Genomic DNA, 16,139 nt, shown 5'->3' with positions numbered 1-16,139 from the left:
TTGAAGCAACTGACAAGGAATTAATCTCCAAAATACACAAACAGCTCATGCAGCTCAATGTCAAAAAACAAACAACCCAATCCAAAAATGGGCAGAAGACCTAAATAGACATTTCTCCAAAGAAGACATACAGATGGCCAAGAGGCACATGAAAAGATGCTCAACATCACTAATTATTAGAGAAATGCAAATCAAAACTACAATGAGGTATCACCTCACACCAGTTAGAATGGGCATCATCAGAAAATCTACAAGCAACAAATGCTAGAGAGGGTGTGGAGAAAAGGGAACCCTCTTGCACTGTTGGTGGGAATGTAAATTGATACAACCGCTATGGAGAACCATTTGGAGGTTCCTTAAAAAACTAAAAATAGAATTACCATATGACCCAGCAATCCCACTACTGGGCATATAACCAGAGAAAACCATAATTCAAAAAGACACATGCACCCCAATGTTCACTGCAGCACTATTTACAATAGCCAGGTCATGGAAGCAACCTAAATGTCCACTGACAGACGAATGGATAAAGAAGATGTGGTACATATATACAATGGAATATTACTCAGCCATGAAAGGGAAAGAAATTGGGTCATTTGTAGAGACGTGGATAGACCTAGAGACTGTTATACAGAGTGAAGTAAGTCAGAAAGGGAAAAACAAATATTGTTTATTAACACATATATGTGGAATCTAGAAAAACCGTACAGATGAACTGGTTTGCAAGGCAGAAATAGAGACACAGATGTAGAGAACAAATGTATGGACACCAAGGGAGGAAAGCAGGGGTGTGGGGCATAGTGGTGGGATGAACTGGGAGATGGGGATTGATGTATACACACTAATACGTATAAAATAGATAACTAATAAGAACCTGCTGTATAAAAAAAATTAATAAAATAAAATTTAAAAAAAAAGAATGTTTGGTTGCATAAATGATACTGTTTAAACATAAAACATGTGAATGCTAAGCCTTCGCCCTAGTGGCTAGCTGACTGCACCATTGTATCAACTTTTCAAATCATAGTTAGATAGCTAAGCTGAGAAAAGTAGTTTCAGAGGTTTCATGTAGTGTGTACAAGAGTTGAAATTCCAGAAGTTAAGAACCACCTATATGCTAAGTGGCTTTCCAAAAGGTTGTAACAAATAGTAAAATCACCAGCAAACTATGAAAAGCATTTTTCCCATATACTTTTTGATATTATTGGAGGTTATTAAGCCTTAAATGTTCATTTTAACATGGAACAATATCACCTTGTTTTACTTTGCTTTTTTTTGATGGGTGGCTAAATTTTCCTTTCATTGCTTAGTTCTTTCTGTTTCAGGCACTCTTCCTGGTGCTTAAAGAATGTAAGTAAAATAGACAAAGATCCCTGTGTTCTAGCAGGGGAGACAAACACTAAAGAAGAAACATAATAAATAAATAATGCACTGTGTTAAAAGAGGAGGAAACAGGGTAAGGGGTATAGGGAGTGCTGGACTGGGAAACGGGCATTTTGTCATATTACATAGGGTGATTAAGGGGTTAGAGCAGGTTTCATTGAGAAGGTGAAATTTGAGCAAAGGTTGGAGGAGGTGAAGGAGAGGGCCGATATCTGTAGAAGAGTATTTCAGGAAGAGAGAACAAAAGATCAGGTAGGAGTGGACCTGTTCAACTCAGGGGACAGCAAGGAGACCAGTGCGGCTGGAGCAGATTGAACCTGTGTAGCTGATGACGTCAGAAAAGTAAAGAAGAGGATGGGGGAGGGGGCAATGTGAAGATTTGGGATTTTACTGATTGAAGTGGGTAGCCAGGGTAGGGTTTTAAGCATGAGTGAACAGATCCATGTTTTAAAAGAATGTGGCTATTGTATCTAGAATAGACTATAGGAAGCAAGAGTAGAAACATGATGAGTGGAGTGACCATGGTGGCAGAGATGGGGACTATGTATGGCCTCTTGGCATGAACTCTCGGTAAGGCTAATCTAGCCATCATCACCTCTGAATGTCCAACCTGCCGAATTCCCAATGTGGTACTATTCTCTGAGGGACCAACTGGTCCCTTGGTGACAAGTTGACTTCGTTGGGCCCTATGCATGCTGGAAGGCCAAGCAATTCATTCTCACAGGAATAGACATTTATTCTGAGTACAGGTTTACATTTCCTGCCAGCAGAGCTTCAGCCTATACCACTCTACAGGAGTTTACAGAGTGCCTGATCCATAGACCAGAACCCTACCTATCACAGCATCCAACCAGGAGACCCACTTTACAGTGAAGGAGGTTTGGGAGTGGTCCCATGGTCATGGGACATGTTGGTCTTATCACATACCACCCTTCCCCAGAAGCGCCAGCCTGAGAGAGTGACAGAACAATCTGCTGATGGTGCAGACGAAGCACCATCTCAGGGGCAATATTGTGTAAGAACAGGGTCTCATTCTCCAGGGTGCAATCTACAAACTGAATAAAAGTACCCTCTAGGCTCTAGAGTCTAGGGCACGGTGTCCCCAGCAGGAAGACTAATTGGGTCCAGGAATCAAGGCAGGGAAGCAGAATGGTCTCATTTACCACTCCCAGTGACCTACTGAGGATTTTTCTGTCCCCACAATTCTGGGACCTGTGGTGTTAGAAGTCTTGGTCCTCAAAGGGGGAGTACTTTGCCAGGGGACACAGCAATGGTCCCACTGAACTACAAGCTTTGTTGCTTATATTAAGAGACCAAAAAGCAAGAAGAGTCATCAACTTGGGAGGGGCAATTGATCCTTATCAGCGAGAGAAGGTAGGACCACCTTATACTCAGAACAAGAAGGAATATATGTGCAATTGACTTGGATGCCTCTTGCTACTCCCTTGCCCAGTTGTGACTATGAATGGACAAGTACAGCAACCAGACCTGAGAACAGTGGAAACACCAAAGGCTCATCCTCTTCAGGAGTAAAGGTTTGGGTCACACCACAAGGCAATGCACCAAGACCAGCAGAGGTAACTGACGAGAAAAAGGGGAATTTAGGATGGATAGTGGAGGAGGGAAATGATGAGTACCAGTAGTGGCCCCAAGACCAGCTGCCAGTATGCAGTGTGGGGTTTGTCCCACTGTCCCACTTCATTTAGGTTTCCCTTTAGTAAGAGAGGCTCAATGGGCCCCTGGAACAGCTGTTTCCTGAGTGTGTATGGAGAAGCGGGTTTACATGGTGCAAGCAGAGGCCTATTTCAGCCAAAAAAGTGCACTGCCTGGATAGCCCTTCAAGAAAAAAATTACCTGTGAGAACTTAGCTATGAGGAGTACAGTTAGCTGACAGCTCTTCCTGGGCAGCCTCTAGCCACTGAACATGGCAGGGATACCAGAGTCTGGCAATTTCATCCAAAGAGTGACTGCTCTAACAGGTAATCTGCACACCATTTACTCCCGTTGGGTTGGCTAATACTTTGTCAGATCTACATCACAATCTGAGTCTTTCTCTACCCAACGTTTCCTTCTCTCTTTCCTTTCACAGCAAACATATCAGCGTTGTGCTCTGAAGCATTCTGCTTCCTCCCTTGTATTCTTCACAGTTGATATCCACCAAAAAAACTTCTTGTACTCCTAACTCCATTTCAGTGTCTGAACTGACCTAGTGACTGAACAATGAATGAGACTCACAGGGCTGAGAAACTTGGGGTGGGGGAGGCAGGGTGGAAAATGAGGAAGGAAGGCAGAGCTAGAAGACAGAAGAAATTTTCAAAGCTCAATTGTTATGGGCTGAAGTTGTTTTTAAAAGTATATTTAATTGCAAAAGGAAATACTTTTAATAAAGAGTTGAAAACTTTAATTACAATAAGGAAATATTTGCACCACTCTATAAACATCTAGAACTTGGAAAGAGGTTCTATTAACATAAAGCTTACATCATAAATCACCAATAGGTTTTATAACCAATGGAGATGGGAGCCATGCGCCTTGCCTTTGGAAGGGCTTAAGTCAAACACTGCTATTTTTTTTTTTTTTTTTTGTGGTACGCGGGCCTCTCAATGTTGTGGCCTCTCCCGTTGCGGAGCACAGGCTCCGGACGCGCAGGCTCAGCGGCCATGGCTCACGGGCCCAGCCGCTCCGCAGCACGTGGGATCCTCCCGGACCGGGGCACGAACCTGTGTCCCCTGCATCGGCAGGTGGACTCTCAACCACTGCGCCACCAGGGAAGCCCACTGCTATTTTTTTGAATAGGATCCCTAATCAGTCTTTATCCATTACTGTATATCCAACACAATGCCTGGCACAGAGTAGATGCTCAGAGAGTATCTGCTGGATAGGGGTGTGCCACACGGAACACCGTCAGTCAGGACAGACCTCTTGAGTCAGGAGGACCAGAGAATTCCAAGGAAGTTTCCTAATGTGAAACTCATGTGCAGTGAGCCTCTTTCTCTCACATCCCGCATCAACCCCATCAGCAAAACCTGTAAACTCTATTTTCAATAAATTGAGAATCCAGCTACTTCTTACCACTTGTAAAGTTTCCACACTAACACAAGTCACCAGTCTCTTATGGATTACTGCAATAACCTGCTAACTGGTCTCTTTGTGTACATCCTTGCTGTCCCCCCAGCCCACACCAAGTTCTCCAGGCAGCACTCAGAGTAATCCTTTTAAAGCCTAAGTCAGATCCTGTCACTCCTCCCCCTTAAAATTTCTAATGACTTTCCAAGTTACTCCGAATAAAAGCCAAAGCCTTTACAGTGGCTTTGTGCTCACTGCCCCACTTCCTTTACACCTCTAATGCCACCAGCTACTCTCTCCCCACAGCTGTCCCAGCTCCTTCACCCGACATCCTGGGTATTTCTCCAATATGTCAAGGATACTTCTACCTCATGGCCTTGTACCTGCATGTGACAAATGCTATGTGAGTGTGAACATTTATGGCTATTATTGTTGTTCCCTCTACTTAGTCCCCTCTAATTCTACTCAGCAGCTGAATGTCTCCCTTCCTCACTTCTCTCTACTCTAATATCAACTATCAGGAAGACTTTCCTTGATTGACCCATATATCAGGCAGTCTCAGCAGAAAAATATACCACATTCAAATGAGGTATTGTTACAGATTGAACTGTGCCCCTCCAAAAGATTTACCTTAATTAGTTAAATTAAGTCATACTGGAGTACGGTGGGTCCTTAATCCAATATGACTGCTATGAAATAATAAGAAATATACCTATTGGTCTCTGCCCCTGGTTCTTGCTAATATTTGGTCTTTGACCTTGGTTCCTGACACAGGGCTCTCCAAAACTCTTATAATTTTCTGAGTGATAGCAGTTATCTGACACAGAGCTCCTAACCCCTTGGAATTTCCTGAGTAATAGGAATGTCTTTTGTTGTAATGAGGGGACTCTTGGTGGGCTCCTGGATGGGGGCTGGTCACCAGAGAGACTAAGCCATGATTAGAAGGTTGTAACTTTCAGCCCAACCCCCCATTCTTCAGAGAAGAGAGAGAGGCTGGAAATTGAGGTAAATAATTGATCACCCCTGCGTGATGAAGCCTCCATAAAAATCCCCAAAGTGCAGATTTTGGAAAGCTTCTGGGTTGGTGAATGTATCCACGTGCCAGGAGGGTGGGGCACCCCAACTCCACAGGGACACAAGCTCCTGCATTTGGGACTCTTCCAGATCTCACCCTATATATCTTTTCATCTGGTTGGTCATCAGTATCCTTTATCATATAATAAGCTAGTAAACATGTTTCCCTGAGCTCTGTGAACTGTTCTAGCAAATGATCAAACCCAAGGAGGGGGTCGTGGAAATCCCAGTAGGTAGCTGCTCAGTTTGAAGTACAGGTGACAAGTTAGGACTTGCAATTGGCCTCTGAAGTAGGGGCAGTCTGGTGGGACTGAGCCCTTAACTTGTGTGATCAGGTGCTAACTCCAGGTAGTGTCAGAACTGAACTGAACGGCAGGACACCCAGCTGGTGTCTGCTGAGAACTGGGGAATTACTTGGTGTGGGAAAAAAGCCCACACATTTGGTGATCGGAAGTAAATATTAAGAGTAGTAATTGAGCGGTGAGTAGAGGAGAAACAATAGAGTTTTTCCTATTCTACTGGTGTCCTTATAAGAAGAGACACAGAGGGACAGACATACAAGTGTTGAACGTCACATGACGATGGAGACAGAGACTGAGGTGATGCAGCAAGCCAAGGGATGCCAATGACCGCCAGCAAACCACCAGAAGCTAGGAACAGGCAACAAAGAACTCACCGTGACAGGTGTCAGAGAGAGCACTGCCCTACCAACACCTTAATTTTGGACTTCTAGCCCCCAGAACTGTGAGACAATAAGTTTCGATTGTTTTAAGCCACTCAGTTCATGGATATTCAATTAAAGGGACTCTTCACAATCATGTAGGGAAGCATACAGGGACACTGCAAGGACAGTACAGCACCCTGGAGTGAGAAGTAGGGGCCCTCTAGGCATGAAGGGGCAAGGTGGGGAGCAGGTACCAGAACCTGGAAGGAGAGAGTCACCTGGAAGGTCAGGATACAGAAGCAATGACCTTGTATCAAGAGCATTGCCAACCACAAAGAGGAATACATGGCCTAACTTCATTCTCCTCCCTTAGTCCTATCTCCTGCTGGGACTCCCCAGGAAGCCAACTGTGGTAGCCCATACAGGGCAGCCCTCTTGGGGCCAACTGCTGGGTGAAAAAGGGGTAAGAAGATGGGGGAGGGGAATGAAAAATATCTGGCACATTCGCTGTAGCAATACTATTTCGGCTCTGTACTATTGATCTTCTTCATGTTTTTTTTTTTTTAAAAAAGCACTTATCAGTACCCCATATACCATAAATATTGATAACTTTGATTTTTAGTTTATTATCTGTTTATCTATTATTCCACTAGAATACAAACTCCATGAGGGCAGGGACTTTGTTTCTTGTTGTATCCTCAGCACCTAGAACAGTTCCTGGCATGGAGAGAGTCTCAAGAACTATTTGATGAGTGAATGGCTTGGAGTGTGGCATTTTTACCCTGGTATTTTCTAAGTCAGCAGCTGCTGCATCTCTGCTTGCTCATCTTCTTCCCTGAAATTACTTGACTGATTTCCAAAAATGCAAGCAAAATTCCCTGGCTTGTTACCAAGTATTTGGAATCAATGACTCCCTCCTGTCTTTTTATCTTGGCCCAATAGCTCTTGAAGAAGCCCAAGGCCTATCCTACAAGGCCTTGCTCATAAGCACCCTCATCTTGGTGGCCTTTGCGTTGGGGGGTTGGAGGGGGTCTTATCATCTGTCATGTGAACGGTGGGACTCTTGGCAAACACATCTACATCAGACGAGGAGGCATACAGGCTGTCCAACCTGTACTATTTAGCCAAGCAAATAAAAAGTAATAATTTCAGGTAGAGCCATGAAAATCTTTAAACCAGGGTACTGTTGTACTATCACATGGAGTTTTGTGGGGCTCAGATGAGATTATCCATGGAAAGTGCCTCAAATGGTGCCTTGCCTAAAGCGTTAATGTATGTTTATTATATATTATTAAAGTTGTTGAAGAAGTCCTCTGTGAGGAAGTAAATTATGACTTGGACCCTGAATGATGAAAAGGAGATAGTCAATTAGAGATCTGGGAAGAGAGTTTCAGGCTGAAGTAACCTCAGCTGCAAAGGCCCAGAGACGAGAACCAGCTTGGCCTGTTCGAGGGATGACAGTGAACAAGAGGGAGACAGAAGGAAAGAGATGGGGCCAGAGGGTTTGGCAAGTATCAGATCATGTGAGCTCCCCAAGGCCAGGTAAAGAGTTTGAATTTTATTCTTAAGTATAATTAGGTATTAAGAGTAGATGTGACATGATTTATATTTGAAAAAGACCACTCTGCTGGGGAGGTTGAAAAAAGAGTAGAAGTGGAGAGACCAGTTGGGAGGCAGGGGAAAGATACTGATGCACTAGCCTAGGGTTGTAGAAGTAGAATTGGGAGAAATGGCTGAATTGGGGATATAACTTGGAGAATAAAGTTGATAGGACTTGATAATGGATTAGGTGTGGTGGTTGGCAGGGGTGGGGTGGGGGGAGGAAGAGAGGGAAGAGATTTATCAGGGATGATGACTAGATTTTTGGTCTGAGCACCTGGGTAGATGGTGGTGCCAGGAACTAAGATGGGGGAAAACTGGGAGAGGAGCAGGTTTCAGAGGGAGGGGAGGTCCAGAGGGAATCAACGGTTCTGTTTGGCCATGGTAAGTTTCAGAGGCTTACTATATTTCAAGTGAAGATATTGTGTAGGCAATTGGCTAACTCTATCCATAGCTAAGGGGAGAGGTCCAGGCTGGAGGTATTTCAAAACAAGGGGCAAGATGAGATCACCTGGTGACTAGCAGTAGATATACAGGAATACAGAGGGCGGAAGGTTAGATACTGAATTACAGTACAGGGAGAGATGTGCTGTGAATGGGGCAACACCAGGTTAGTGGAGAGGGAGGCTGGTCGGCAAAGTTCCGTGGAAGCATTATATCCACAGAAAACCAAGCAGTGACATTTTATCAGTGAGGATGCTGGTCCAGAGAGGTAATTTGCAATTAGTCACACAGCTAGTGACCTAACTGTAACTTTATACTTGAACTACTTTAAGTCAAAACCTATTAAGAGGCAGGATAGTCAGGCACCTAGGAACACAGGCTCTGGAGTCATTCTGCTTGGGTTCAAATTCTGGACCTGCCACTTACCAGGTGGGTGACTCCAGGTACATTACTCATCATCTCTATACTTCAGTTTTCTTATCTGTAAATAGGCATACTACAAATAGCTATCTACTTAGGGAATGCTTACTATGTTTCTGGTACTAAGATTTTACATACATTATTCAACACCCCCCTCCAATAATCAATGAAGTTGAATGCTATTATTATCCCCATCTTACTGATGAGAAACCGAAAGCATATTTACGCATTCACAAATATTTACTGTGCCTGCATTACATGTTTCTTCATGCTAGGGGTACATCAGGAGATACAACAAAGTCCTTGCCTTTGTGCAGCTTGTCTGTGATTTACTGAAAGGAGAAAGATGATAAACCTAATAAATATGTATACTATATGGCAATTAGAAGATGATAAATGCTATAGGAAAAACACCAGGGTAATGGAGCTAGGAAAGTTGCTGTTTTAAGTCGGGTATCCAGGGTAGACCTCTCTGAGAAGGCGACATTTGAGCAAAGATTTGAAGGAGGTGAGACAGCGAGCCACCCAGGTAGCTAGGGAAAGAAGACTCGGAGCGGAAACAGCAAGGGCGAAGGTAGGCTCTCAGGTGAGAGCGTTTGTCTAACATCCACCAACAACGCCTAGGGCCAGCCGTGAGAGTAAGATATGAAAGGAAGGGGCTGTGTATCCAGTTCTAAGAACTTTGACTTTTACTCTGGGTGAGATGAGGAACCACTGGACAGTTCTGCCCGGGGGAGTGATATAAGTTGACCTTGTATTTAGGCTCAAGGTCCATCAAGGCAGTCTAGCGCTGGAGTCAATGCTCTCAGAATAAAAGAATCAGTCGCCGGCACAAGGACTCAGCCACACAGCGAGCGCCCTGCAAGCGCCGGCCCACTACTGTGGCTGTCACAATCCTTTCACTTAAACCCCGCCCCGACCTACCGCCCTCTAGTTCCCCAGCTCCAGGGCTCCGCATCCACTCAGTCCGGTCTCCACGTAGCGCTTCCCCGGCTATGGATTGCGCAACTCAGACAACAGGGCGGAGCCTGGACGTGGGCGGAGTCTGGACGTAGGCCGAACCGCGGCGGGCTTGGAGAACGCCCGGGCCGAAGACTCTCCATGGAAGCCCCGAGAACCCCGAGACGCCCACTGACTGCGCCTGCGCACGCGCAATCCAGGCCGCCGACATTCCAAAACGGTAATCCGCGCCGCCCCGCCCCAATTCCGGGGCGGAGTTCTTGGCTGCGCCTGCGCACAGGCTCGCCGCACCCTACGCCTGCGCGTTCAGCCAGACCGACCCCATCCCCCAGGTTTTTCGGGTGGGGGAGGGGGTGCGTCTCGGCGAGTCACGATGATGGCGGCCACCATCCTGTGGTGAGGTAGCGGATTCTCTGCTGATCTCGCAGAGCCCCTGGCGCTTCCTGCAGACTCAGTGGCTGGCGCCGGGCTCGTGAGGAAGCACGGTGGCTCGTGCTCGCGAGGAAGGCCGCAGTCGCGGAGGCAGCGGCGCGGCCCGGGGCCAGGGCTGGGGGAGAGGCCGCTCTGCAGGGCGAATGTGACAAGCCCCCACCCCCACCGCTTTCCTCCCTAGTGCGCGAGGAGCGCGGGCGACCCCGGGGCCCCGCCAGGCCACAGACCCCGCCCAGCGGCCAGCACCCGGAGCAGGCCCGGCAGCGGAGCTGCGCGGCGGCACCATGCTGGTCACCCTGAAGACCCTACAGCAGCAGACCTTCAAGATCGACATCGACCCAGACGAGACGGTGAGTGCGGCGGGAGCGCGGAGCCCGGCACCGGGCAGGGGAGGCGCGCGAGGCGCCCACCGGGCCTGGGCTTGGGGCGGTGCGGCGGGGCCGTGTGCGGGGCCCCGGCCTCAGCTTCTAGAGGGGCCCGGCGGCGCGCCCGAGCGGGGAGACCTCCGGTACACCCTAGAGGGCCCGGCGAGCGGGGTCTTGGGCCCCGGGCGCTGGATGAGGCCTGCGGGCTCCGAGCGCGGGCACGGCCCGGGGGCCCGGCGGCAAGCGGCCCACCGGACCTTCAGAGTTGGCTGTGGGCTTTGTGGCAGGAGTAAGGGGAAGCAGTGGTCGGACACCGAAGCCCTGGTGGCAGATGGCGTGGAGTACACGCCCGCTGGGCACAGGAGGCCTCGGCCTGGGCGCTCTCGGCGGAGGGTCCAGAGGGGGAGGGGAGGTCAGGGCTGCCTCGGCTGTCTAGCCGGGCTCCCCGATGGTGGGTGCACGGGTGGGGGAGGGAGATGTCGGCGTCACCACTGTCCCTGAGTGGATCTGGTTAGGCGCTGAGGTCTAGGAAGCGCTAACTGGAGATAATGAGCCTTAAATAAAAAGTATCAGATTCCGTCTGCTGCACAGTGAGAGGCGAGTGGTGAGGGGTGGTGAAAATGCATTCTTTGCCCCCTTCGCCGCAGAATTGGTGACCCTTTTATTTGCCTATATCTTGAATCGTTTCGCTGCAGTTCTCCCGCCACCCAACCCACACCCATGTGTAGATTGCCCTTTGAGCCCTCTTTGGTGGTGAAGTTTGTTGGGTTAGAGCCCTTGAAATCCAGGCTCAAACTTAACTCCAGATTAATGAGTTCCCTGTGTTAGAAGTCTGGAAGTTGTAGGAGTCGGAACTCTGCACCCAACCCCCAAGTAATAGCCTTTCAGGGGAGAAAAAAAGAAAATAAAAACTTTGAATCTCTTCTGTAAACTCTTGAACACCTCAGAAGTTCACGTGTTAAATTCTCATGTCATCCTGTGTATTTGTGAGTGCAAAAAGGCACTGTGTTGAAATCAGTACAACTTTTTGCCAAGATCTAAAAATGCCATTCAGTGTAAACTTATTTGTGTTCTGGAATTGTGATGCTGTACACCATTGAGGTTGTCATAAGGCTGTATTTAAAGCAGCAACTTTCAGCCCATCTGTATTTTTAAGAATAGGTGATTCAATTTTGGTGGAGATCTGGGGCCTTAGTGTTAGTTAATTAAATAATCCTGAGCTCCCCTGTGTGGCTCTAACTTATTTGCTATGTGCCTGTTTTGCAAAGATGTGAAGATTAAATATTATTTAATTGGTGGTCAGTAAATGGAATCGATTATTAATCACTCCATACCTCTGAGTGAGGGTATAGTGTTATGTTTTACCTATATCATTTAATCTAAAGTTTTCTACACCTTTAATTATTTAAAAAAAGTAGTTCCCAACCTTTTTGGAATTGTGGTACTAAATGATTTTAGTTCAAGATATTTAATTATATGTGTAAATATGCTGTGTGGTAAATTCTTAAAGGTGCAGGAGATAGCAATTTTAGATGAGAAATTCAGTGTTCTCAGAAGTAATTGACAACACCCTGTGGATTGCTATTACTAACAAAAATCATATTCTTCCTGAGTATTCCTTTACTGCTTGGTGTATACTTGGAAGTTAAAGGATGAAAGTTAATGCAGCTGTTTAATGTTTTCAGACGAAACTTTTCATAAAATGTTATTGACTTTGGATTTTTGTAGTGACACGTGTTGGTGCTGCAGGAACTTTACCAGCTTATATTCACAATTAATTCCAAGATTATTGAAACCTAAAGGTTTTTTTTTTGGTAAATATCTGTGGATTTATTGAAGTTATGCAGTGACTTTCTACAGCTCCACTGAATTATTTATGTTCTATAAAGTTTGTATAGCTCTTTAGGCATTTTATGCATTCTTTATCTTAGAGCCAATATTGTATTTGTATAGATTCTTAACTGTACTTGCTGTTTTCCAGTTTATTTCCAAGGGGATTTAAGTTATATGAAACATACTTCTAGAGGTATATTTTCAGAAAGCTCAGTTGTTACAGAGAGTTGCTTCTTTAGCTTTTTATTGCTGTTTGTCCAAATATAATTTTGTTGCTGTTTATGTAAATATAAAAGCTAACATTGTTAGGCTGGGACAAGAAATGAAAACACCTAATCTGGATATACTGGAACATTTACATTAAAATGACTTGTGGGTTTTTACTTTAATGGACTTAAATTTTAAAAATGGGAAAAATGTTAGAACTATTTTAATTCCATCTTTATAGTGATTTTTAATTAAATATTTATTTTTGATACAGCATTTGAGAAAATTCCAGTAAGAAAAGAAGCAATGAAAATTACATAAATAGAGGGAGGCTGTAAGTGTCCTGTTTATAATTTGTGAAAGCTAGATAACCAAGGATATTAGAAATAGATCTAAAATAAAGGGAAAAAAATAGGATTTTACTGAGACCTCTAGGGAGATTCACATAAAATGAACAGATTTTGGTCTCTAAGACCTCTATTTTGGCTGCTCAAAGGTTTTATTTTTACCTAGAAGGAACTAAGAAACCTTAAGGAACTTAAGTAACTTGAGGTGGCCGGTATAGAAACTTGTGAGCTTGAGATGAGCAGGAGCGAAAATGAGTGAAAGGACTCAGAGATAAGAGGAATCATGGGAGTGAATCATTTGCTCAACAAGTGAATGTTCAGTGAGCTTTGACTGGCAGAACTGGAGGAGTACAGGGACATGGGAGACATGGTCTGGGTCTTCTTGGGAGCCATATTGACATAGTCTTAGCTCTGTCAGTGGCTATAGAGTAGATGCACAAAGTAGAAAAAGCAAGAGGATTTGTTTTTAAGGTGTTTGTATTTGCTTTAGTGTTTGAATGTTGAAAGTCCTCCCTTGCCTCTTTTTTAACAAGAAAAACTTTCTTAACATTCATTTGCCATTTTGTACCATTTACTTGACCATTACCATGCACTGCCTTTAGTGTTAACCATTACAAAACAGTGATTTTATTATTACAATAATAATTCATCTCCTCATAGAATAACTGGGGAAAAAACCAACAGTAAGTTTCAGGTGAGACTTTAAATGCATAAGCTGAAATATGATTGTATTATATAAGTGACATCAAAGTTATGTGTATACATTGGAAGTTTTTGGTAAGAGAATTGTGAAGATACAGTAGTTTTAATTTCTATAGACAGTATATCTAATATGCTATGCAGTAATCTGCAAAGAATTAACCTCACTTTGTGGTATATTTGTGTAATGGTGATTATGCTATAAAATACTACTTGAGTACTAGTCTTGTACATGGGATTTACTAGCCATCATTTATTAGCAAATTGTTCCCATTGTGGCTTATTGTATTTTAACAGAGTTGTGCTGAAGATAGTACCTTATTATGGAAGTTCCCTCGATTATTAAAACATTAAGTAGTAAACATATTAAAACACTGTATCACAGAGGTAAAAACTAACGTTTCTTGGCATATTGGTAAAACAAAATACTGTAGTACCTGGGAAGCCTGGTATGGTTTGTATCAGACCTTTGCTCTTTCTATACTTGGCACACAGTAGGCATTTAATAAAGATCTTTTGAATGAATTAAATACATTTTTTGGTGAATTGCCAAGTCAATGATCCCTCAGTGTTTGCATGTTGATTTATTTACTGTTTGTTGAATACTTACTAAAAATATCAGGTCTTGCTGTCATGGTGTGTACATTATAGTGGAATAAATTAGTCGAAAGCAAATTTTAAAAAACAGATAGCGGTAAGAGTTATGTAGAGAATTGAAATAGGGTGAGGTAATTTGATAGTGTATGACTGGGTGGCTACTTTTAAATTGGTCACAGAAGGCCTTTCTAAATAAGGTGACATTTAAACTGAGATCTGAATAGTAAGCACTCAGAGATGGGGAGAGTGTTTTCTGTAGGGAAAGACCTTTAAGAGTGTGTTTTGGGAATCAAAAAAAGGCCTGTATTGTTGATCTAGTAGTTAAAGGAGAAGAGAGGTAAGGGATTAGAGTTAGGCAAGGGGCCAGGGCCTGTAGGGCTTTGTAATAAACTGAAGGTTTTCAGTGTAAAATAGGAGGCCTTTGGGGGCTTTTAAGCAGAGGAGAAAAATTATTTTTTTTATGATTTGAAAAGGTTACTTTGCTGTATGGAGAATAGATAGTAGGAAGACCATTTAGAAGGCTTGCACAACAGTCTTAAGAGGTCAAGGCTTTGACCAGGGAAGTAGGAGTGGAGATACAAAGAGAGGTGGAGGGATTTGAGATATGATTGGGAGGATAGAGTTGAGAGAATTTTTTGATGCGTTGGAGTGGGGAAAATTGAGAAATCAAAGATTAAACATAGGTTTTGGTTGTATAACTTGTGTGAATACTTGTGTTCTTTCCTGAGATGTGGAGGGATGGGAGAGGGGCAGGTTTAGGGGTTGGGGTGGAAACTCAAGACTTAAGTTTAAGATGCCTATTAAACATTCAGGTGGAAATGACAAGGAGATTTGCTATGAATTTCCGTCCCAAAGGGGCATTTGGGCTGGAGTTAGAGACATGACAATAAGCAGCATATATGTTTGACCTCAATCCATTGGACTGGATGAGACCATCTTGCCACAGTCTTTTTCAGTGTCCATGCCTTGCAAAATTGAGTCCAAGTGCCTAGATTATCCCTTATGTGTAATTAACTTCTCTGCTACTGGAATTGAGGAACCCTGGTGAGAATGTAGTGGGATGGGGCTTAGGGCTGAAGCCTGGGATGCGTGGAGATTGAGTACTGAAGAGGTCAGTTAAGGAGCAACCTTTGAGGTAGGAAGAATCCAAGAGAAGAAAAAAGTTTCAAAGAGGAAGAAAAGGTCAAATGTATCTACTGTTTGAGAAATCAGAAGTAGGATTGAGGAATGAGTGGGAAACATGTGAAAATGATCACAATAATTCTGAGCGTCACAGCCTATGGTAGGCATCGTTTAAAAAACACACACACACACACACACACACACACACACACACACACACACACACACACACACACACACACACACCAGAATTGTGGAAAATATGTAATAGTGTATGTTTTAAAAAGAAGAAATGGAGACCAGCATGATTGGTAACTTGCCTGGGGTCATACAGCAATGGCCTTGGTAGTTTTACTGTCTGTGAATGATGTTCTTGCCCATACTCTGACCTTCTGTTCCTTAATCGCTCATCCATTGATCTTTCCTTCTACTCTACCTCAGTTATTCAGACTCATGACTGGTAACCACCTCTTATCACAACCAGTAACTGTAGCTCTTCCCCCCATCCACAGTAATCAGTTTTTAGTATCCCACTTTAACTTCCCTCTGATTCCAATGCTAATGAGACTTACAGTCTATTCCATCCATACTCCTTTTCACTGGCCTTCCCCTCGTGCCCAGCTAAGATAGAGTCAGTGACTATAATCACTCCCTTGCAAGGGTCAGGTATAGCATGTCTCTTGAGCCAGGCTGCCTAAGTTTCAATCCTGGCCTTAGTACTTGCTGTGTGATGTGACCTTTGGCAAGTTACCCGATTTTGTGCCTGTTTCCTCATCTGTAAAAAGAGAACACAGCCATGGAAGTACTAACCTCACAGGATTGTTTTGATGGTTATATGAGTTTGATGTGATACACAGAGTGCTTAGTGATAGTGCTTAACAACATGGTCCCACTCTCACTCCATTATTCTTGTTTGAAATACTCCAA

At 44.2% G+C, this 16,139-nt stretch overlaps 1 protein-coding gene and 1 long non-coding RNA gene across 6 annotated transcripts in view; one reads left to right on the top strand and one right to left on the bottom strand.

The window, feature by feature from the left end:
• The window catches only part of LOC137227598 (uncharacterized), a 199,491-nt gene extending 189,570 nt beyond the window's left edge, over positions 1-9,921 (bottom strand). For 2 of the 4 annotated variants that reach the window (XR_010944927.1, XR_010944928.1), the window contains exon 1: positions 9,575-9,921. This is a non-coding gene — a long non-coding RNA (uncharacterized lncRNA). The remainder of the gene's footprint in view (positions 1-9,574) is intronic. The other 2 variants (XR_010944926.1, XR_010944925.1) reach the window with 1 other exon arrangement.
• Positions 9,922-9,945: 24 nt separating this feature from the next.
• The window catches only part of RAD23B (RAD23 homolog B, nucleotide excision repair protein), a 44,125-nt gene continuing 37,931 nt past the window's right edge, over positions 9,946-16,139 (top strand). The window contains exon 1 of one of the 2 annotated variants that reach the window (XM_067743743.1): positions 9,946-10,392. In XM_067743743.1, coding sequence (XP_067599844.1) covers positions 10,327-10,392 — 66 coding nt within the window. In that variant the 5' untranslated portion in view covers positions 9,946-10,326. The remainder of the gene's footprint in view (positions 10,393-16,139) is intronic. The other variant, XM_067743744.1, reaches the window with a different exon arrangement.

The sequence above is a fragment of the Pseudorca crassidens genome, chromosome 7 (assembly GCF_039906515.1).
Source record: "Pseudorca crassidens isolate mPseCra1 chromosome 7, mPseCra1.hap1, whole genome shotgun sequence".
Taxonomy (NCBI): Eukaryota; Metazoa; Chordata; class Mammalia; order Artiodactyla; family Delphinidae; genus Pseudorca; species Pseudorca crassidens.
Note: the sequence above shows the minus strand (reverse complement) of the source record. Positions and strands in the feature narration are given on the sequence as shown.